The sequence below is a fragment of the Xiphophorus couchianus genome, chromosome 5 (genome assembly GCF_001444195.1).
Source record: "Xiphophorus couchianus chromosome 5, X_couchianus-1.0, whole genome shotgun sequence".
In the NCBI taxonomy this organism is placed as follows: Eukaryota; Metazoa; Chordata; class Actinopteri; order Cyprinodontiformes; family Poeciliidae; genus Xiphophorus; species Xiphophorus couchianus.
This window is the reverse complement of record NC_040232.1, coordinates 9321357-9345856: the sequence shown is the minus strand read 5'-3', so window position 1 is coordinate 9345856 and position 24500 is coordinate 9321357. Positions and strand designations below refer to the sequence as shown.

General features: G+C 37.3%; 2 protein-coding genes across 4 annotated transcripts in view; one reads left to right on the top strand and one right to left on the bottom strand.

The window, feature by feature from the left end:
- The window catches only part of LOC114145490 (sphingosine kinase 1), a 37047-nt gene extending 19046 nt beyond the window's left edge, over window positions 1–18001 (top strand). The window contains exons 3-5 of the mRNA XM_028019093.1: window positions 10130–10224; window positions 12018–12133; window positions 16801–18001. Of these exons, the coding sequence (XP_027874894.1) occupies window positions 10130–10224; window positions 12018–12133; window positions 16801–17659 (1070 nt within the window). The 3' untranslated portion in view covers window positions 17660–18001. The remainder of the gene's footprint in view (window positions 1–10129; window positions 10225–12017; window positions 12134–16800) is intronic.
- Window positions 18002–21857: 3856 nt separating this feature from the next.
- Window positions 21858–24500, bottom strand: part of ube2o (ubiquitin-conjugating enzyme E2O) — a 47889-nt gene continuing 45246 nt past the window's right edge. Inside the window, exon 23 of one of the 3 annotated variants that reach the window (XM_028018952.1) lies at window positions 21858–22025. In XM_028018952.1, coding sequence (XP_027874753.1) covers window positions 21980–22025 — 46 coding nt within the window. In that variant the 3' untranslated portion in view covers window positions 21858–21979. Of the gene's footprint in view, window positions 22026–22783; window positions 24420–24500 lie in introns of those variants that run through there. The other 2 variants (XM_028018953.1, XM_028018954.1) reach the window with 2 other exon arrangements.

The following is a 24500-nucleotide window of genomic DNA, read 5'->3' as shown; positions in this document are numbered from 1 at the left end:
TGCATGAACAAAATTTCTGATCCGATAATGAATTTTATTAAACATCACAATAAATTCAGCTCAGAAACATTTAGTGTGAACAGGACATTATCCTCAAGCTTTAAAATAAACATTTCCCTTAATAAAACACAAGAGTCAGATCAATGTAACGCTCTTCCATCTCAGAATACAGAAACAAGCCACTAAGCATTCTGGGAAATAGTTCCCACTCCTGTCTTTTTCTTCTTTCAGTTTTTTTAAGTGCTAATCTAAAAATTCTAGTTTCTTCAACTCTTGGAGGTTTGACAAAATTAATAAAAAGTTAACAGAACTTACTACTGTAAGTTTATCTTTCACAAACTCACATTTAGGTTCAAAATCTAAAACTGGATCAATTTTTTTGACTTAAAAAGCAGAAGATAGTCGACACAACTAAATGCAGCCCAAATGTTTAACAGTAAAATACTTGGTAATATTTAGTGTTTTTGCAGTGGAACCACCTCATGGTTTTCCATCATAACAGCCTAAAACCAAACTGTACAGTGAGGCTGTGATCCTGCCTCTCCCAGTATTTTTAGTGAACTGGACCTGGGATGGCTGACTGAGCTAAAACACACATTTCCTCTTAAAATGTGCATTATAATTGCATTCTGCAGTGTCGCGTCCTGTGTAGCTATTCATGTGTTTCCCAGGATCTGCACACGGCTGAGAGTCTCTTGGATTATAACAAAAGAGCATAAACTCATTATTGGGTCCTTGGTTCGGTGGTAGCTGTGGGTGCTGCCCAGAGTGTTGCTGAATTTGTGTTTATTGGAGTATCTGAATGCATAAAGAGGATTTCTTGATCCGACTCAGACTTTATGGGACGTCTGTCGGACAGAATTAAGTAAAGCATGTAGTTCTCTCTGGTCCAGAGTCGCATTTGATACGATTTGAAATATTTATCAGAGGAGACGCATGTCCCCTGAAATCCATCGTTGTGCTGCTGTGATCTTAGTTCTGTTGTTTATGAGCATCTACTGGCTGTTAGGACGAATCATCGTTGATTGTTTAAGATTCATATCTTCTATGTTGGAGGTCTCTGCCTCGACCCATGTGGTGATGCTTAAGCAATTATTGTATAAGCATAAAAAAACACAGGGCTTCGCTCATGGAAATGACCTAGATACCACAAAACTATGCAAGGAAGCCATTAAAAAATGTATAAACTCCCTGCTGAGAAATCTCACTGGAGCAGGGCAGCAGCGTTGCTGAAACTTTGACAGCTCTTGTAGACAACTTTACAACATAGGTGTCAACTGCAAAACTTTATCTGAACTGAAGAAAGTCCAGGAAATAAAATGTTGGCTCAGCATTCGTTGAAGTAGCTTAAAGCTAAATTTACACAACGTTAATTTCCTTATTGCAGGTTTTTATGACTGAGAACTTAGAGATTCACTGACCAGCAATTTAGTGGCCAACTTCCAATTATTTTATTTATGTTATTAAATTTATTTGAGAGGAACTACATAGAAAAACTGAATAAAACAGCAGTCCTGTAACTGTTTTATGGTGCTTGTAGTGTGAACTTTAACAAATAGTATATCTAAGATACTACTAACTAAAAAAATGGAATAAAAGTAAAATAATTAAAGTGATGATAACAACGTAAACAGAGTCCTATTCATGAATTAGCGGGATTAAAACAATAACAGCCAAAGTTTGGTTTGTTGTTTAAACATTTTAAATTTAACTTAATACTGATTTTTGACCATTAACTAAAACACTTGCCTTTATCTTTATTTAAGATATGAAATGAAAGAATAGCAAAATAACAATTTTTATTTTAAAAGCAGCTCAAAGTTTCAGAGCAGACTCTCTCTGTATAACTGAAAATAAACTAATACAGTCAAACTTTACAGGGCTGAGCTATCTACAAAGACAATGACATAAGAAATTAAAGCTTGTTTCCTTAGTGAGAAAGAAATATATTCTTTTTTTTTCATCAAGATCCTTTCAGAATAAATAACAGCTGTGTTTTACTTAATATTCATCAGCTCAGATTTACCACAAGCTTTGTTGGATGTTAAATTATTAATTCATTTGCTGTGTCTATAAAGGAGCTATTCTGTGGTGAACGGTTATTAATTAATTAGGACATCATATGAGAGGCGGCTGCATGTAGGAGAGAGAAGTCGTAGAAAATTCAACTCTGTAGTTAAAAGAATTTCACTAATATACCAAAACTTTTCACATTTTATCAAGTCTTTGCCATCTTTTAGTAGAAAGCATCAACCATACCGTATCATTGTTCTATAGATCTACAGGTGAAGGAGGTCCAGGAATGATGCGGGACGGGTCGGTTGTATTAAAACAGCGTGAAGAACCGCACTGACAGCTTCCAAACGAGGCTCTATGTTCTTTTTTCTAAGTGCTTCTCTGTTTTTCAGAGCAGCTGAATACCAAACAGAAGTATAAAAATAAATAAAATCCCATTTTTGAAAATATTTTCTGTCATTTGTTATTTCTTTCTAAGAAAAGAAAGCAAATTGGTTTGAAAAAATATAGTTTTTAACCCATATCACCCAGCTCCAATGGGAATGTTAACCAGCAGAAGAAATTCAAACACTCTATGCAATCAGTTCATCAAGCACGCCCAAAATAAAAGAAATTCTTGCTTACATTTAATGTTTTTGTTACTAATATAAGACCTTTTCTTCCTAAGCTAATTTCTGCCACATATAGACAGAAAATAGTCATGCTAATTTCTTCCCTAAAATTAATTGATGCTGTTTTAATGATGCAACTTGTTGTTTTAGTAAAGCCAAAAATATCTCAAGTAGAATGTAATTATCCTTTAGTTCATATATTTCAGATCAACTTGAATGTTTGACATTGAAACTGCTCTGAGGAGTGAAAGTTTTTCCCTAAAGGTTCATATTGTTGTGTCTGTCCTCTCATACTGCAGCAACACATTGCTTTCTATAAGCATTAACACTAACAGGTCTGACTTTGATGCAAAGCGGCAGCATTTCACCTACTAGCAAATATCAAATCCACTCTATTCTCTGGGAGAAAATCACAACTGACTGTTGCTTTTCACTTAAGTCCTCTGCAGCTTTAAATAAAAAAGCTAAACTTATGTATTTAAAGCCACACAGCCTGCGCAAAGAACAGTGTTTGTGAGGGAGGATGCCATTTAGCCTTAATTAAAGCTTACAGTCATAATCACAACCTCTGCGTTCAGCCATATCTCGATATCCCTCAGTTTGGAAATTTTTCCCAGTGGCTCGCCACAGAGTGGCCACGTTTAGTCATGTTAGGAGATTTTGTTTAGGCTGAGGATTATTATCAGAGCAGGAAGTGTCTGTCAGTGCTCGGCTCAACCTTTTGGAGTCTCAGTGGATCTGCAACGGGGCGTCAGTCTGTTCCTGCAACACAGACAGAAGAGTCGGGTCAGTGAAGTTAAAGTAGAACTGCTTTGTTGGTTACAAAACACTTTTATTCTTGATTTCAATTCAATTTCTCTTCATAAACTAAATTTAACATTGTGTTTAATTCGAAACAGGATGATCGCTCCTGTTTTGAGCGATCATTTACAGAGCTGCAAGTAACGATTATTTTAGTAATCAATTAATCTATCAATGATTCTGACAATTAATCAATTAATTGGATTAAAACATTCTGCAGATTTTTCATCTAATCATTTAACCCTGTTTTATCAAATACTAGAAATGTATTAAAATGCAAATGAACAAACAATTCAGTTAGTTTTTGAAGTAAGAAAATAAACATTTTATTGTCTAACATCATTTCTTGATCAGATGCATCTGCAGCTAAAAACAGTAATATCAACATTTTAAATAATTCAGCTCTTTCTGCTCACAGTTTAGGACCAATCTTGTGATTATTTTTTGATTAACTGCTTAATGATTGGATAGAAAGAGGTGCATAATAGCTGATCATTTTCTTTTTGCAGAATTTTAACAATGTGAAGCTGAAACTGTGGGACTTCAGGAGTTCTGAGTTAAACATTTTACAGACAAAGATGGGTTTTTTTATCTTCTATGCGAAATTTATATATTTTTTGTACAGCTTTGGCTCAGTATCTACTGTGAGTATGTTATTCTTTCAGAAAATTGCTTTCCAGCTCAATCTCTCACAGGATGAACAGAAAACCTGTGTGAGATTTTCTGCTAAGCAAGATTGGTGGCACTTGGTTGCCACCAATTGGTTCCCTAGCAACTCTTTCACGTTGTGGTTACCTAGCAACGGGCTGTTGAGTAACTGGTGCAGTAGCAGTTTCAAGTTGTGCCTCATAACTGCTTAAAAATAAAAAAACAACAGTGTGGAGTGAAAAACTGTGGATAAAATAACACAAGTTTGGAAGTATTTCCATCCATCCATCCATCCATTTTCCGTTCACCCTTGTCCCTAATGGGGTCGGGAGGGTTGCTGGTGCCTATCTCCAGCTACATTCCGGGCGAGAGGCGGGGTACACCCCGGACAGGTCGCCAGTCTGTTGCAGGGCAACACAGAGACATACAGGACAAACAACCATTCACACACACACTCACACTTAGGGAGAATTTAGAGAAACCAATTGACCTGACAGTCATGTTTTTGGACTGTGGGAGGAAGCCGGAGTACCCGGAGAGAACCCACGCATGCACAGGGAGAACATGCAAACTCCATGCAGAAAGACCCCGGCCGGGAATCGAACCCAGGACCTTCTTGCTGCAAGGCAACAGTGCTACCAACTGCGCCACTGTGCAGCCCACAAGTTTGGAAGTATTTTAGATATTTAAAACAAAACAAATCTAATCAATAATTATTGATATTGACTGATGTGCTTGATTTGTTTTTCAGCCATTTTGCTCAGAACTGGCACCATCTAGTAGCTTTTAGGTGATCAGAAAAAGTTATTTTTAAAGTTTCTGACCGGTCTCCGGGTCAGTCAGGGTGGAGCTGATTTAGCTGCCAGCGAGTTTACAGTGTGAGGCTCACAAACGCATATTTTTAACGCTAAAGACAGAGCAGTGAACGTAACAGACATCAAAAATCCATGGTGGTGGTGTTGTCTTTGCATATTAAACTGTCACTAACTAAAATATAACACACCACAGAGATTTACTAAATGGCGACAGAGGCTCTGGGCAGTAGACACAGAGATGAGCTGGAGTGTGTTTGTGGGTTTTTGTTTCTTCCCATTTCCAGTGAGCCACATTAGTCTCTATGGAGCAGTGGCAGAAAAACACTGCTTGCTGCAGATACACAAGAAGAATTTCTTACAACCTCTCAGAAAGTATAAAAACTTGTAGTTTTTTAAAATTTCACACAAAATGCACAGCTAATGAACAACTAACTGGAGTTTCAACATGGCTGCAAAATCCAGTCTGACAGTTACAGGAGATTCATTACATAATTGCTAATTGAAACTTCTTGAGAGCAAACTGTTTGCTAATTTTAGTAATACAATGAACAAACATGTGATAAGAAAAAGAAAAAAATCCACTAAGACTTCAGAAACGTGTTGAGTCATCTGCTACCATTTCTCCTGAATTAACTTTGTTTCATTCTTACTGCAGACTTTTTGTGTAAACTTCCCATTTTATGAGTGAAACAACCAGCAGGTAAAATGTGACCCAAATCTGACTTTTTCAGTCTGATCGGCCCAATTTTGATCTTTTCACCCACAAAAATATCCAATTTGTGCCACTTTCATATGATACGTAACCGATTGTCAGTCAGAACGGTCATTTCCCATTTTACCCGACTTTTACATCATCGACGTGAGACATGCGTCATAATTCTGCACCAGAAGAAGCCAGATGTGGTAAATTCAGACGTAAACAATGAGTTTCCTTTTTTATAAGCTGCCTTTGTCTTTTTCTGATCTTGTGACAATACTGTCTTTGAAATCGATCCATATTCGGCGGCGGCCATTGCTACTTCTGTAAACAGTGCGCTGCTGGGTGACTTCTTCTGCACATGTGAGTCGCTTTGAGGTCGTAAACCGTTCACACAGAAGTCTGATTGTGGTCACATTTAATTAGTAGTATGAACGACCACACACAAAAAAATCTGATTTCTGCAAAAAATCTGAACTAAACATCAAGACCTGCTGTGTGAACGTAGCCAGAGATGCAGAAAAATCTTCTATTTCAGGCAGTTTAAGGTCTAAATATACAAATGTCTATTACAAATATAGCTTCAAAAAGTACAAATTATTTTGTCCACTTTACTAAGATAGTTATCTGCTTCCAGTGGACAGGCAGGTCAGAGGTTTCATACTGTTTCAGGATGGACTTGTGTAACATGAGAACGCTGCATAATATTAATAAAGCAGGAAGTCATCAAGATCCCCCGACTGTGTGGGTTGGAGTGTCAGACAAAGCAACAGTGTTAGGTACTGTGTGTCTCTATTTGTGTACACAGGAACAAATTTATGTTTATTTTCACCTTCAGCCTTCTGGCTGCAGCTGAGTAAGCCTTGTTTTGCCGGTTTCACTGTACAGAAAAAACTAAAAAACACATTATATATATATATATATATATATATATATTTATATATATATATATATATATATATATATATATATTGTATATATGCCTGTCTGTCTAATAGAAGTGGGACTCGATTTTTGCATTTTTAATCAAGTTAATTTCATTGTCAGTAATTAATTAATTAATCACATTTTACAATAATCTAAAACTATGTTTACAAAATAAGCAAACATTTTTGATTCAAAAGCATATTTTCAGCTAATTATTGAATAAATAGACATATGAGCTCAACTACAGAAATATTTATTGTAAATTTAAATATTTATTTAAAGTGTTATTTAGGTTATTCAGCCATCAGATTGGTGCTATTATACCTATTCATCTTTCAAGTGTTTCAGGAAGCCCTGGTCAAAAATACAGTACACCGGTTTCACATACTTGAATAATTTCAATTAAAATGAGTAACAACAACATTTAATTTTCCTTTGGGATCCACAAAGGACTTTTGAACTTTAATTTTGAATCTGAAAACCATCTGAAAGGCTTGGAGGTCTAATATTATCACGTTCAGTCTCTGTTTTGATATGACTTGTTGATAACTCAGCCCGTAACATATTTCCCTGAAGCTCCACTTAATTGTGTATGCAAAAAACTGATTTAAAAAAAAAGGTTGTTGTTCTTCGTAAAATGTACATTAACACTTTTAAATATTGTAACACCTGGTGTTTCAGCTGCTTTCTGCACAGCTTTTCCAGGATGCTTGGGCTTCCCGGCACAGTGTGCAGAGCAGGTCACATGATGCAGAGAGACAAAGTAGCCTCTTTTTCATCATCAGCAACTTTGTAGGAAAAACAAATTTGTATGATACAAAAGAATCTGAACATTGTAAAATACAAGTTTTACAAGCTGTGCGCAAAGAAACCTAATTGATTTTTAGGAAGTTATACAATAAAGGGCTGAACGTTTTGCTGTGGGAGTGGCTGACAGTGTAACCTGCTGGTGTCAATTATTTGCCAATTGCCAACTCCCAATTAGAGAAGCTCAGCATGCTCTGCATTGTTTCTCAGTGATTCAGTAGAAGAGCCCTTTTATGTCTTATTTTTATGTTATCAGAGAGTCTTAAATAGTGCAGAGACAAGGTTAACTGAAATCAAAAGTTACAAACAACCGTGATAAAAAAAAATATCACAACCACAGTAACAATGTCTACCTTCTAAAATCCTATCGCTGCACTTTGTATCTGCTCTACTGGCTTTTTGCTAATTGATCTTTTTTCAGAGTTCAGTTTGTGCTCAGATGTGACTGCAGCCGATATGAGAGAATCAGTGCCATTTATTTAGCAGATTTTAGGGAGGAAAGGTTAACAAGAGAAGGGAGGAAACTTTCTCTATCTTCTGGAATGAGATTCAGGGCTGAAGGTCAAAACACAAAATCTGAAGTATTTTAGTCTAGTTTCAATTGCAAATATCTTAGTACAGTTGAAATAAGACAAAAGTAACTTAAAAGCAAGATATGGGGACTTGTTTTGGAAAAAGTGGCAGATTATTTCAATTATTCTTCCTGTCATAAGTAAAATAATCTGCCAGAGAAACTAGCACTTTGTCATTAATATTAAGAAATAATCAACTTAAAGCTTTTATATGTTGCTGAGAAGTGACTTTAAGTGACTTTTTGTTTTATTTAATAAGATATTTGCACTAGAAGAAGGCCAAATCTTAAAAATGTAAGATTTTCTGTTTTTGCAGTGTACATTGGAAAATCACAAATCCTTCGTAGGTAACTACAGCTCTCCGGTTTGTGTTGGCTGAGGAGAACTGCCAAGACTTTGCATTTGTTTTGAGATGCAAATCCTGACGTTTTCTTACACTGAAACTTCCTGCTGCTTCAGCTGCCAGCTGCTACCTCCCCAGGTTTTATTTACTTATCAAGTCATAAAACAATTTTAAGTTACTGTTCTACAGAAAATTCCCATCATGCCATTCCTGTGGTTTAAAACCATTTAATGAAATGCTACAGAGGAACCAGAGTGTTATCCTGCTGCTAGGTGTGCAGAATAGTACAGAACTGGTCAGCTGGCTGAAAGAAGGATTCTTCCAGATAATTGTCTAGAAATATTTTCAGACAATTATCTTTCACACATATAAGGTTTTGAAACTACAATCAACGAGTTGTTAGCAACAGGTTTGCTAAGCAGCAGGCTTCATACTGGCTACCTGAGCTGATAGCCTGACTAATTAAAGCAGGTACTATTATCTTATTAAACACTTAATATTCTATGAACTAGAACACAACAAACAAATAAAAGATATTCTGCAATATAAGCACTCAAAACCTTCTAGTTTTCATTCTCTAGCTTGGTTTAGTTTTTTTTATCAACTTCAGAATGACTGTAATATTTGATGTGTTGAAGGTTTTATTTAGCAACGGAATAAATAATTATTCAAATGATTATTCAAATGTCGTATAAATATCTTTATATAGTCATATTTTAGTACAATTTCATTAAACGGCCATAAACATGTAGTAGATAAATGACTTTGTAACATCTCACAGATTTTTGTGTTTAGTTTAATCAGCTGAGGAAACAGATTCAGCATGTTCTGAAAATGTAGAAACATGTTGGTGATTTACCCAATCTTGAATGTAAAAATTCAGTTTTATTTGCATACAAAGGATGTTTGATGTCTTTTTTTTATTTTAATGAAGAGTTTTGCTGATATGATAAAGGATTGACACTGATTTGAAGTCCAGCTGATCTAGAGTTTGAACAAATCCATTTTTTTGATCCGTTTTTTTGTTTTATCTTACATGAACCCATTTTGGACCTGCCTTGCATTTCAATGCTACAGAAAAATACAGTTTTTCAACAGATCTGAAGCTGTTGCACTAATACCTCCATAGAGTTACTAAATACAAATGTCATGATTTGCAGTGGTGATGAGGAAAACGCAGCGGACTCAGGTTATGGTTGGAGAGTGATTGATGATGAATTTAACGATAAACACAACAATCCAGAGTCCAGGAAGCACAGAATGAGCAGAAAGCTAAGAGCTCATAACTGGAAGCAACTGGTAGTTCAATAGATATCTGACAGCAGACAAGACTCCAAGACAAGGACCCAACAAAGAATGTAATGTAATTCCAGTCATTTCCAAACTAAGTGGGAATCATGTTTCATTATATATTCATTTCTTTAGAGTTTAAAAACACTGAAAAAGTTCTCATTTTAAAGACAGCTACTGCTCTGCTCTCTCAAATTATTCAACCTCAGATTCATGGGACAAAGTGCATCTAGTTAGTTAGTTAGCTTCAATTTAATCTGCATTTTGGTCGACGCTTCATTGAGGATGCAGATCAACTTTCCTTCCTTCTGCGATTCCTTAATCTAGGAACTGAAAGGAGAGGAGATTAAAAGTGTAGCACCCCACGCATCTACTCTTACGTTGGATCTCAAACCTTTTGTGTCTCACATTACAATAGACCCATTACCACACACACACACACAGAGAGGGTTTAATCTGGCTGAAACATGAGGAGGTTGACCTGTAAGAAGACGACCCCTGACCTGTTATGTGATGAACAGGGAGTGGGCAGCGATGCCAGAGGAAGAACACGACTGCTCTGAATCACATCTCTTCTACTTCTGCTTGTGTGTGTTTTACAGAGAGGCAGAATCACGCCCGGGAGCTGGTGAAAGATGTTGACCTGTCACAGTGGGACGCTTTAGTCATCATGTCAGGAGACGGACTGCTGCATGAGGTACAGAGAGACAAGTCCGTCCCTGCAGCTGAATTTAGTTACAGAGAAAGAGCCCGTCTAGAAATGAGTTGAGAAAAATACTTACGGTTAATTTTAGGGCCATTGTAGATAGGAAAAACAGAAGGAGGAATAAGCTTCCACTAAAAAACTTGGACATTTTGAGAATATTCTCAGAAATTTTCTGGAAAAACAAGAACATTTCTGAGCTCCAAAAGTCAAAAATTGGTGAGAAAAAACTTTAGAGTTTTTTTCTAGAAATCTTGGAAACTCAGAAAATTTCCAAAAGTCAAACATTTTTTTATTTTTTAGAAAATTTCTGAGATTAATCTCAAAATGTGTGAGGTTTTTCTAGCAAATCTTTGAGTTTTAATACTCTGAAAATTTTAAAAAGTCAAACAATTTTGACTTTTGAAATGTTTCTCTTTTAAACATTATATTTATTGAATTTTATAACATAGAACAAGTGGCAGTAATACATTTGACATAAGATTCACAACAACAAAAAACAACCCAACAGTACAAATATCAGAAAACAAAAACAGAGAAATAAAGAGGAAAGACTTTTGAAAGTTTTTTGGACTCCTCCTTTTTTCTACATACAACATCATAGGTTAAAAAAATAGAGAAAGATATAAATATTTTTATTCAGATGGAGATGGAGAACGGTGGGTTGTTTAGGGGGGAAATTAACGAAAAAAATAAGTGTCAGCTATGAGAACAGAATTTTGTTCATTTTTTGGAACATATTTGCTGCATTTAGTCAAGTTCAATAAATTAAACCGCCTAAGTCTACTTTTGTGTAAAAGTTACTAAACAAATGTCTTCCGATTTACTATGAAGTCAAAAAAGCACGGTCATTAACAGATGACTACTTTCTGCTTCGTCAAACATTTTCCAATATGAAAAGATTTATAATAATTTAGCATCAATTAAAAATGAGAACTCTCCATCTGTTTCAACCATCTGCTGTCATTTGTTTTGTTGTTGAGGGCCACTAAAGAATTAGTGAAGGGGCCACATATGGCCCTCGGACCACACTTTGGACACCCATGTGTTATTAAACAATCTGAGCAACTACTGGAATCTAAATGTAACAGAAAACAGATTTTAAAATGATATTTACTGGAGTAAGGTTTTATATAAAAGTACTTTCATGAGTAGTTTTATTACAACGTACTTATTACTTTTATTTAAATAATATTATTATGTAGGATTGTTACTGTTACTTGAGTAAACTTTTAAATGCTAAGTTTAAAGTTTGCATCATTTACTGTACATCCAATGGTGTAATTTTATTACTTCTAAATAGGAATAAAATTTTCCCCACCATTTTTAGCACATTTAAATAGATTTATGTTAAATTATATTACTAGAATATGTTTTCATATTTATTTAAATAGATTTAATGGGATCAAAGGGTAACTAATCACTAAATCCACTTGGTTTTACTGTCCTGCATGCTTTAGATGTTTCTCTGCTCTAACTCACATAGTTTCAGATAATGTCTTGACAGATTTCCACAGAACATGATGGTGCAATGTTGACGTAATTCATTTCCTGGAATCAGGTGTTAGAGCAGAGAAATATCTAAAATATGCAGCAGTATAAACATAAAGCTGCACTATACCAGACAAACATAAATCCTAATGTTATACTGTTTACTTGCTCTTACTCCTCTGCTCTTAGATTATGATGAAAACTATTATGGTTTTAACCTTTACTTTTTTGTGAGCAGCATAGAGGTCTGTGCTGCAGACAATCTACTAATCCAAGCTGCATTTTCTGTGTTTCAGGTGATAAATGGTCTGCTGGAAAGACCAGACTGGGAGGAGGCCATCCGCACTCCGCTGGGTATCCTTCCTGGAGGGTCAGCCAATGCCTTGGCTGCATCTGTGCATTACTACTCTGGGTGAGCCGCAAGCAGGGAAAAATACTGGACTGGGATGCTTTTCCAACCATTTAGGTTCAGATCTTTCACTTTGATCTGAATTAATATATCGAAAACATTCTTTATTTATTCAGGTCAGAGCTTTATTGGTAACACTTTATTTGACAGGTTGTAAATAAGACTGTCATGACACAACCCGTCTTAAACATGACATAATGCCTGTCGTGAACATGAGTTAGTCTTTGAACTGAACAAATACTTTTATAACAAATTTATGGCAGAACATGATTTCCTGATTAATGTCAAGTTGTCATAACAAAGACATTTTGAATAATGGCAACTTTGTATTAAAAGTGTCATGATTTACCGAATGACACTTTATGACAAAAGTCATAAATATTCATGAAGACTTACTCATGTTCATGACAGGTGTTACGTCAGTCTTATTCACAACCCGTCAAATAAAGTGTTACCGCTTTATTTTGATTAATTTTTAAATGTTTTCACTGTTTTGTTGTATCACTTTGACATACTTATTTAAAATATATACAGTATATACATATATTATTTCTATTATTAGCTAGTAGCACATGTAGCATTTTCATTAAAATATGACAATCTGCACCACTTTTGCATCTAAAATCACATCTTTGTATATTTCCGCCACCATCTTCACTTATTGCATGTTCAATTGTTCGTTTTGCACAGGTAGAACTCCTTATTTGGAAACATTTGAGATCAGTACGTCACTGCAGAGTCCAATAGAAACCAGTCAAACCAGACAGGAGGGTAGGGTTAGCAGTGAGGGTCACACACGTTCATGCGGTATGCAGTTAGAGCATACTATAGCAGACTGAAAGCACTCTGTGCTGAGTAAATTAAGAACCATTTAGCTAAATATATCATCCCAAATTGCATCAGGATGAGTCATTCTTCATTTGTAGCTCCTTTAAATGGTGTTTGTTTATTTTTAATGCCGTGTTAAAGCAGCTACACCTCCACAGATAACCTGCAGGCTTTTGTTGCTTTGCCGCGGTTGGAGGTGTGTTTGACCAGCTGAGGCTCCTGACCCTGTGTCAAACTAAAACGCTTTTCTCTAATGGCTTTTAATTATTAATGGTCTGCTCATCCGTGGGAGTTTATTCACCCAGAACAAAGAGAAAAATTCAAGGACAAATACAAAGTTTTTTAAAAGATGAAAAAAATTATTTAATCTCTGCATTCCTCACTCCCTGAAACAGCGCCGTCGACAGCAGGTTGTTGTTTTAGTACCAAGAATAAGAGAGGAGCTGCATGAAAAGCTGCAAAACAGATAATCATTGGCGCAGGAAGTGGAGGCTGCTGGAATTGCTCCACCTTGTGGTGGTTTAGGGTTACAACAACTCAGTTTTAACAATTTTACACAAGAATATGAAAAGAACTTTGCATTTTTATAATACTGTCAGTTGTAGCACTAATACAATAAAAGAGAAAATAATCAGAAAACATATTTAGCTGAATGTGCAGTAGTTACCAATCAGGTACCACTGCAGCACAGCTAGCTAAGACGGGAAGTTAGAAGATTAAACGTCTCATGTAGCAACGTCTCATGTGGCAGCATCTCATGTAGCAACGTCTCATGTAGCAACGTCTCATGTGGCAACGTCTCATGTGGCAACGTCTCATGTGGCAACTCATGTAGCAGTTGCCAGAACTGTAGCAGTTCTGGCAACTGCTACAGCTGGTTAGTTATTACAGTGTTTATTGGCTGATTGACTGATTAGTTAACATGGTGCTGTCTCCATAATTAGTATAATTAACTAAACCTAATGAAATAGCAAAAAATGAAATAAATAAAAACTGTAATTAAATAGGAAAGACTGAAGCTAATTGGAGCTATATTGTGCATTTATAAAACTAACTAAGATATATTAAAATTATAGATATAACATCCTTTGTTGTCATGTCCAAGCATTGTTAATGCTAACAGCAGTTAGCACCAAGTAAATAGCAAATCCTACATTTGTCCAACTTGCAAACAGAATAAAATAGAAATGTCCTTTATTGTCCTGAAGTGGGAAAATTAAAGGTAAATTAAAGATGAATAGTATCATGTATATTGAAATTAAATTTTAAAAATATGTAGAGGAACTACTAGGAAAAATAAAACAAATGAAAAATAAAACTACTGCACAGTTTTTAGAAACAGTAGCAGATATGTGTTTAATATTTAAATAATATTGCTATACTAATATATTTAATATTTAAATAATGTTGATATACTAATATATTTAATATTTAAATTATATTAAATATTGTCACCTTACTAAAATAATGGCCAAGTCTTTTGTTTTGTTTCCCAAGGTGATTTGGGGGAAAAAAGACCCGACTTTTGGCAAAAATTGACATAGGACATTATTTCAGTAAGGTGATTAAATTTGATATATTTTATATATTTTCTTTATTGTAGATTAGATTGATAAGATTATGTGAAGCCCATTTCAGCTTCGTAAAGTAAAATACTTCTTTCTCTGGAGACTTTCTGGGCTGAGTTTTGGTTACAGGCTGCAACACAAGTTATTTTTTCAACCCTTTTGAAAGTTTTATTTAATTTCCTTCATAAAATCTGCCGCTCAGTTTCTTTTTGACGTTTGGCGCTCAGATGAACTTTGTGTTATTCTGTGCAGCTTCTATGAAAAGTTTTGATATGTTTCTGCTGTGGGATTCCAGGAAACAAACTGACAAAAGTAAACAGAGATATAAGTAAAAACAGAATCTCCTCTTTCTGCCACTTTCATTCATCACCTGAATGTTTGTGCCAGTCAGCGTCTCATCAAACAAAGCGCCTCTGTCCAGAACCGAAGGGTCCAGACTCGGCATTGTTCGCTCTCCTCTGACTTTCCAGAAAACCCGTGTGCGTTGTCCTGCTCCGGCCTGAGCCAGATTTCATTTGGTATTATTCCCAGCTGAATGCTGAGGCTTTGAGAATTAACCGAGCGGCAGCTACAACGTGTCTGCTGTTATGCAATGATCCGTTCTCGGCCTTTCATGTGTTTCTGTGTGCAAACAGAACAAGCAGGGCAGGTGGAGTCGTCCTCTAACGCTTAGAGCACATGTTCCAAACTCAAGGCCCGTGGGCCAAATCTGGCCCGCCACAGCTTTTTATCTGGCCCTCCAGGTTCTAGACCAGGGGTGTCAAACCTCAAGGGCCATAGTCCTGCAACTTTTAGATGTGCCTCTGCTGCACCACCTGAATAGAATAATTAGGTCATGAAGGCTCTGGAGAACTGATCTACACAAGAAGGAGGCAATTCAGCCATTTCATTCCAGTGTTTTGTGCCTGTGGCACATCTAAAAACCGCAGGACAGCGGCCCTCCAGGACTGGAGTTTGACCTGTGATCTAGACTAAATGCTTAAATATTATGTTATCAATCAAATCAATGCAGTTTTTATCTGTTTACTGCCAAATAATATCAATTAGTCCTTCCACTTCCTTGAGAATTATTGTGGAAATCCATGCAAAAATCAACAAATCCCCGCACTTTTTTGCTCTTACAATTGGGAGTTTACAGCAGATTTTTCTCAAAAATTGTCAAAAACTTTCTTACTTGAACTAAACAGCCGCCTCAGCTTTAGTTTATGTCAGATTATAGTCCATGATCCCTAGAGTGTTTAGTCTGGACTCGATAAATCCTGTAAATAAATGTGATTTTTTTGTTGTTAGAGTGCATCATTGAAAAATCAAGACAAAATATTTTCTGTTTTAGTTGCAGGTTAAGTTAGAATCGCAGGCAGCAGCTTGTCAGCAGGAAGTTTGGACAGAAGCGAGTTTCACAGCGTTGCATCACCTCCGTCCTCTGGACCAAATGCTGCACCTTTAAAATTACACAAACAGCAATCCTGTTGGATTTAGAAGATTATCAAAAGACGTGATTCATTTTGACTCATTCCAGGCCGAATCAAAACAGATCTAATATGTTTCACTTTGCTGTGATGAAATGTTAGCAAGTAAACTGAGATTTTGTTACTAATTGACCCAAATTTAATCTGATTTCAAAGAAAAATTCTTCTGTTTTCTACAGAAAATTTAAATATCTTAGCAGACATAGTTTATTGTAAGATAAAATACATACTTTCTTTTTTGCACACATCAAAATCTAGTAGTCACTGTGTCAAGATGTTTATTTTTAATCACATACATTAGAAATTAATAAAAGTCAATATTAAAAAGAGTTTGTAAATGAAGTTTAAACATTTAAAATCCCCCAGTGAAGTTTATCCTTCTTCAAATCAAATGAATTTTGGTGTTTTATATTTTTCTTTGTGTTCCTATGATTTTAAAGAGATTTTTAAAGTTTTCCAGAGGTCATAAAAGGTCAACCAGTTTGTCCACATTTACAAAATCAGCTGTGCTAATCGGCCCCTGAAAAACAACGGCTCAAACTACAGGCAGACTACAAAACTAAAACAGCGCAGAAAAATCAACGTCATCGTTCATAACTTCTGCTTCTGTTCTCTGATTGGCTCGGTTGGAATTTTATTGCAGGAATCCAAGTGAATGGGAGAAATCCCAAACAGCGTGTGAAGTGAAATTTGAACAAAAAGTCAATGGCCAGGCTAATGATTAATTGACCAAACTTCAGTGAAAACTACAGAATATTCAGTGATCAAATGAAATAAAGTGGAGTTTTTTCCCTCTCTCCTTCAGCGTCTCTCAGGTCAGAGGCGAGGAGCTGCTGGTCAGCTGTGGTTTCCTGCTCTGCAGAGGACTGGTGTCTCACATGGACCTGGTCTCCCTCCATCTTTCCTCCGGCCAGCGCCTCTTCTCCTTCCTCTCCCTGGCCTGGGGCTTCGTGGCCGACGTCGACATGGAGAGCGAGAAGTATCGCCACGTCGGAGCCGCCCGGTTCACCGTCGGCACGCTGGTGAGGCTGGCGTCTCTCCGCATCTACAAGGGTAAGCTGGCTTACCTCCCCGCCAGCAGGGGGCGCCACACGGACAAAAGTCTGCAGAACGGAGCGGCGGCATGCTGCAGAAATTCCGCCTCCTGTTTGACTCAAACTTTGGAAGATGACTTCCCAAATAACACCTGCCACTCCAACAACTCCCTGAAGCTGCGGAGGTCAGAGGGCAGATTGTCTAGAAGTGCTGCCAAAGCCCTCCCCGGGCCTCCCGACGCCCTGCTGCCGCCTCTGGATCAGCCGCCGCCGTCCGACTGGGTGCTGGTGCCGGAGGAAGACTTTGTCCTCATGCTGGCCATGTATCAGTCCCACCTGGCCGAGGACCTCCTGGCGGGGCCAGACGCCCGCCTGGCCGACGGCGTCATCCATCTCTTCTACGTCACGGCGGGGATTTCTCGGAGCGCGTTGCTCCGACTGTTTCTGGCCATGGAGAAAGGCGCACATCTGGACACGAACTGCCAGCATCTGGTGCACGCGAAGGTGCGGGCGCTCAGGCTGGAGCCGGGCGCCGGGAAAGGGATCATAACGGTGGACGGAGAGGTGGTGGAGTACGGTCCGATTCAGGCCGAGGTGCACGGAGGCCTGGGGAGGGTGATCGGCGGATGAGAGGAACAAAAACACAAAGTCTTACCAATTTTGTTTTATCTAGTCTTGAGTGCAAATATTTTAGGCTCTGTTTACAAGAGACAACTGCCTGGAAACTGCCGGTATTTTCAGATGTTAATTGTGTCTCCAAAACGCCTTGAGTCAGCAGCTGTAGTTGTCATGTCAGGCCACTAGATGGCGCTGTGATGTTAGCATGCCAGCAACGCGCATGCGCTGCTTAGCTTCCACCTTATTGCAAACAGAAACTTCTCTCCCAAAAATGAAATCCTCATGTAAAATATATGCTCCTTATCAGAACTTATGTTAAGTTGAACAGATTCAGTAGTAAAACTGTCGCCGTTGCTCTGGGTTTCATCTTCATGCAGATTAACAGATTAACACAACGGCAGATCAGGGTCATTGTAGATTGGACAAAAAATTCATACATTTTTCTAATTTCAGAAATTTACTAGAAAAAACATTCAAAAGTTAAAATTTCTAAGTTTTCTTTCTCAAAAATTTGAGAGATTAACCTTAAAATTTTTGTTTTTTTCTAAACTATTCAAACTCAGAAATTTTTAGATCAATCTCAGAACTTTTTGAGAAAAAAGCTAAAATTTCTGAGTATCAAAAGTTAAACATTTTCTACTTTTCAAACTGAGAATTGTCCCTGTTTCTTTCTAGAACATTTCTGAGATTGATCTCAAAGTTTCTACATGATTTCTAGCATTTATTTTACTGTTAAACCTCAGAAATTATGTGATGAATCTCAGAAATGTTCTATAAAAAACATGGCCATTTCTGACTTTCAAAAGTCAAACATCGACTTTTCAAACTCGAAAATGTTCATGTTTTTTCTAAACAATTTCTGAGATTAATCTCAAAATTTCTGTCTGAGTTTTTCTAACAAATCCACAAGAATTTCTAAGTTTTGAAAAGGCGGCGGGGAGAGACTGGTTACTGGTTACTGGTTACTGGTGTCGTATAAAAGCGCGACTGGATTGAAACAAATACGCTACGGTTTAACTGAGGAGCAACTCTGTGCTTGAAATAAGACAAAATTAACTTACAAGTAACTAATCAGCAAGATCTAGGCACTCGTTTTAAGTGAATCATTCCTTAATATTGATTTAAATAAAATTTTGTTCGACTGGTGGATTATTTCACTTGAAGCAGGGCATTTTTTCCTTAAGTGAAATAATCTGCCAGTGGATCTAGAACGTTTTGGGGTTAATTGTAGTCAACGATTTTACAGAAGAGCAATTAATTCAACATGTTCAAATGATACACAACTTTTTATGAACTGTGCGATGCAGAAAGCTCTAGACATTGCAGGAAAACAAAAAAAAAACCCATCATCCTTCTACTACTTCCTGTCGTCCTCTTCTTTGTGGTTTTTGCCAGTAGTATCGTCGGGGCTGTTGAACTAATGACTTGTGTGACGTGAATATTTAGGAAAATACGGCAGAAAAATTTTGCTGGCGTGAAATGCTTTTTTTAATAACAAAAATTGCGTTTTAGTTTTAATTAGCGTGTTTCTATTAAGCTGATTTTTGTTTGCATTTCAATTTGTGCAATTTTATGGTTAATAGTCGTTAGCAGTTAGGTTAAGTTTAAATCTTAACATGCTTTTTACCAGGCAAGCCGCTGTAATGTCAGACTGTTCAACAGGTCTAAACAGTCCTTTATTAATCTACACACATCCATCATCCTGCCTCACTGTTCTGAGCCAAGCTTTATGAATTATTAATGAGTCTATTTATTTAATATTAAACACTCGGCCGCTCAGTCTGGCGGCGCCACTGGAGCTAAAACCCAAACAGACGCAGGCGAATCGTGTTCGCCGCTATTCTGCAGTGGCTCGGTTCAAGATTACTTAACAGAGGATTAGTTTGGTTTTTATTGGTGCTCTGCAGGACAATGAGCCTCAAACACTCAGTCAAACCCAGAAGATTCTGCTTTAACTGGACAAATCGCTGCTCCAAGTCGTGGTTTAGTCTCCGCAGACAGGAAACAGCGGCTTCAGAGTATTGAACCAAACTCCTGCACCTGTCCTGATAGATTATTTCTGTTTTTAAGTGTTTTTCGTGATGCTGCATCCTCCCTCCATCTTTCCAGCCACTGCTTCCAGCACCAATATGTTCGTCTCTGCTGGACGCCACACACTCTCCATCTTTACCAAAGTGTCTTTAACATTAAACTTTGAAAGTTAGAGATGCTTAAACATTATTATTTTCGTCCATGTGGAAACACTGAGGAGCCTTAAACAGGAGATGTTAAAACAGGCACTGATTGTAGCAGGCTGGGCAAGACGGCGACGATTTCTTTTTATAACTAAATCTGATTTTATTTAAATTTTTTCTTGTTTTCTTTTCTAAAAAAAGAAATATTAAAAAGTGGCTTTTATTTCAGTCAATTGTTTCTGTGTTTTATACTACTGAGTATTAGGACCAGGCTTTGGCAATGTTTGTTTAATTACGAGAATAAAGTCCGTTTGCTGAATAAAGCCTTAATTTTACCTGAAAATATGAGAAAAAAACTTGAATATAACGTGACCAGTCTGCAGTTTTCTTCAAAATAAGACTCTTTACAGGATCCTTTCAAAGTCCTGATAATAATTTGATTCTGATGTGTTTAAAATATGAAGTACTTCCTTATCTGTAAAACTTATACCAAAGTATAACTTCAAAAGATGAACAGCATTCCTCATTTTATTTTTTGTAGTGGAGTTCTCAAAAATTACAACTTTATTCTCCTAATATTATGACTTTTTCTCGTAATTGAAAAATAAAAACTTAAAATCCAAATAAATAGAAGCTGTAAAACAAGATGGCGGCTCTAGCTGAGCTGACGTCGGAAACCCAAAGAGCTTGTTGATGGGGAAAAAAATTCTGATTTTCCAAAAATTAAATCTTCAAAAACCAAAAATGTGATAAATGTGATTTATCTCCCAGACCCAGATTGCAAGTACGGACTTCCTGGTTTGTAAAGATTTAAGGTGCCTCTAAAAACAAAACTCACATATTGTAATATTTTGTCTTTATTCAGATTAACTGACTGCTTGACTGTTTAAGACCAAACTTTATCTGTAGAGAGCTTGTTGCCGTCTTTGGTGAGACATAAAGGTGATCAGGAAATGACATCAAATTCTGAAGGACTCAAATGAGAATCTGTTTCTTACCATAGTCAAGTTAAAACGTCTGATTCAGAAAGAGCTCCACCTTTATTTAGCTGTTGCTTGTTTTGTTTGTACTGGTCCTTTAACTTGTTTGACGTGCCTTGAATCTGCTGCCGCCTGGTGGTTGAAATGCGCTGCTGCATCTTCTTTGTACTGCCTGCTGAATCCAGGAAAAAAAAAAAAGTTTCTTTCTTCTTTGATTAGAGAATAAAAATGAAACATGGTTTTGTTTTGAAGGCATTTTTGCAGTGAGGTTTTTAGAAACCTCCACCTCATCGAGTCCAGCTGCTCTCTGTAAAAAAGAAAAAGGTTTTCATGTCAGAGCCGCTTTATCTATGTTATTGTGCGTTTAGATCAGAGAGCTTCAACTCTGGTGTCCTGCGACTTTTAGATACATTTGTCTCTGAATAAAAAACAAAAAATTTGGGTTGTTGGATCTAAAAGCTGCAGGACGCCAAACCTCGAGGACTGGAGTCGGTTTAGATGTTTACGGTGAAGGGAAAGCAGCTGAATCTTTCTCTGCAACACTGACAACTGAATGATTCGTATTTTTATTCAAAGAGATATATATTTTTTATTTTAGACCAATGTCTGTATGTTTTCTATTAAATTAAAGAATCTGCATGGGTGTTTTTGATTAAGACTTAAATAAAACAAAGACAAACGACCAACCTGTGGTCTGCCTCGTTTGTTTTTGCTCTTTACTGAAACAGGCGATGCAGAAATCACCGAAAACGGAACAATTTTTCTGCCCAAGCATCCAAGTGAGATGGACGATGTTATTTAAAGGGGATCTAATATGAAAAATTCACATTTTGTATGTTTTTGTACTTTCATATGGGTTTACGTCTAAACAGCTCAAAGCACAGAAAAAAAAAAAAATCAGCTGTTTTTGCAATAAATTTGTTTTTTGTTGTCTGGAAAATGAGCCATTTCAAAAACCTTCTGAATGTAACGTTACCTAGCAACCCAAGAGGAGAACTAGCACATTTGGCCAACTAGCTGGTTTTACTGCTGTATGTGGAGTACAATGGCTGCTGGAAAAGACAAGTGTTTTGTTTTTGACTTACCAAGCACAAACCACTTAATGCATTCTTGTTGGTTGTGCAGGAGGCTCTACTTCCACTTTTCGAAGATGTACGGTTGTGTAATTGGAGCCGTTTTCACATGGAGTGTAAACGTTGAGTTGGTCGGCGTGGCCAGCGGCAACTTATTTGGATTTAGAGACAAGAGCAAACTTAAAGACTTATCTTGAGAATGATTTTGTGCACGGTAATACATGTTTTATATAGGCCATGGACCAAGGAAGCCTAATTGGTTACTTTTAAAAGAAAGACGGCCTCACTGTAGGGCAGAAACAATCGTCAACTGGAGTGTATTGACTTAAAAAAAAACATTCAGAGCAGTAATTAAGCCAAAACTGTAAAGAATATATACTATATATATATAAGATTAAATAACTGTAAATATGAGCTACCTGAAAATCAATTGGGGTAGATTTAACTAAATTTGGTTTAAAAAAATAAAATAAAAATCTCCTATTCAGCACCTTTTTCTAAGCAATTATAAAAAAAAGTCACCCGTGGTGTCCAAACTTTTTGTCCCTTTGGCCAAATGTAAACAACTTGTGAGCCACAATATTAATTAAATGAAATTAAAAATGCAAAAATTTAGCTTTTTGTGATTTTTTTTGAAAGTTTCACCTGCTTGATAAGCTAAATTTTAATAAAATCCACAAATCCTCAACTATAAATTTCAATTTCAAAATTTTGGGGTCAACTGTTGATTTCAGTGGGCCGATGAAAATCCTTTCAGGGGCCACAAATGGCCCCCGGGCCACACTTTGGATGCCTCTTCCCTACTCAGTATTGATGTTAAATCAAGTTTGTTGAATGAAAACGACGTGAAGTTGGTGTGAGGATGAGAAACGTTGAAACAAACAAAGAAAAGCCGAAACGCTTTCATGGTACTGCTTGCAAAGTTTAATACATCACTATACGGTCGTCTTAAAGCAACAAATTAATCCATTAAAAAAAAAAGGAAAACAAGAAATGTTTAGTACAGTACACTCAGCATTATGTACTTATACGCCCCAAGCATCCCGATGATACAACCCAAGTTTGTGTTAAATATATACTGTAAGTAACTGTATGTATTTCAATAGAGTCATGATGTCTGTACAGAGAATCAGGCTACAAATTATACTTTTATTAGCTCTTTTTTTCTTTAAATATATCAACAACAGGCCACTGTGGAAATGCAGACATCATACAGTCAAGTTCTTTGTGGAGCCAAAAGAGGCTTAAAGCAACAAGTTACATGCTTTGGCTGGAAATCAAACTGCTTGCAGTAAAAAATAAGAAGAATGGATTAAATTGGGAACAATTTACACACACAGGAAACTTTACAGGTTCGACATCCTGCCGGACTTTAAATTCACATTTTCTGCTTGTTCATGAGGAGAAAAAAAAATCAAAGTGTGCATCTAGAGTGTTAGCTTTTCTTTAAAGTGATCGGCGTCGCCTCTTGGCGTTAAAGGCGTACAAAATAAAACGCAGAGAGAGAGAGAGGAATGATGGGAAAAAACACGGAAGACGACGCAAAAACACGCACTCATTCATATTTTTATTCGTTTTAAAATGCAGCAGCTCTTGGCTCGTAGTTCTTCTCCGAGGTCCGAAGTGGCACCGTGTGCTCTTTATCAAAAACGTCTCAGCATCAAAGTTCAAGTACAACATGAGAGAACCGGCGCTCTCGGATCAGAGCGAGTCGCAGACGACGGGGAGGAGGGAGTCATGATGTGTAAAATGTTAGATGAATCTAAAAAGATGTAAACAAAGACTGCTGATTCCTCCAGGAAGCACCCAAAGGCCATTTCACAACACATTCTGCAGCAAAGCAATGAAAAGAACAAAACAAAATGGGTTCACATTGGATCACCTCTGAAGCCCCGCCCCCTTCGTTTGTGTTGTGACGTTTTGCCTGCATGTGCAAACAGCCAGAAGGACGACGGGAAACCACTGGAGACTTTACATTTCAGTGTTTTTTTCTTTTTCTTTGTTTTAGTGCGAGTCAGTGATCAACGTCTGAGATTCAAGTAAGGCAACATGTTGACGTGAGATCACCATGGAGTGGACGCTGCTGACGTATAAAGCAACTTTTTACTCTGAAAACTATGAGGAAAAAATAATAATAATCGGCTGAATCAAAGCACAAAGTTGCAGCTCATCAAACGTGTAAACGTTGCCGCTCCGCCTCGGAGAGGTCGGCCGGGTGGAAACCAGCAGGATCGGTGACGGAGCGAGTTTCTGGGGATTTTGGCAGAAAGCTTCCAGCCGGTGAACGCTCACAGTTTGTGCTCGCCATGTTTCCCCCCAGCGGGTCGAACCGCGGCGGCGTCCTTCAGGTGCAGCTGTGATGTCAGGAGTGCTACAGAGAGCTGCAGTTCCCCCAGCGGCCTGCAGGGGCAACCCAGTGACGCCCCACCCAGTCAGTGGAACCAGTTAGACAGGTGACAGAGGGGAACTGGTTTCTACCTGCTCTCACAGGAAGGTGTGTGGGTATGTGTGTGTGTGTTAGCCATCACACTCATCTGAGGGGTAACTAAAGGAGAGAAAAACACAAAAAATGAGGGGATATTGGAAAAACACAAAATCTTACCAAGTATTTTTTTATCTTGTTTCT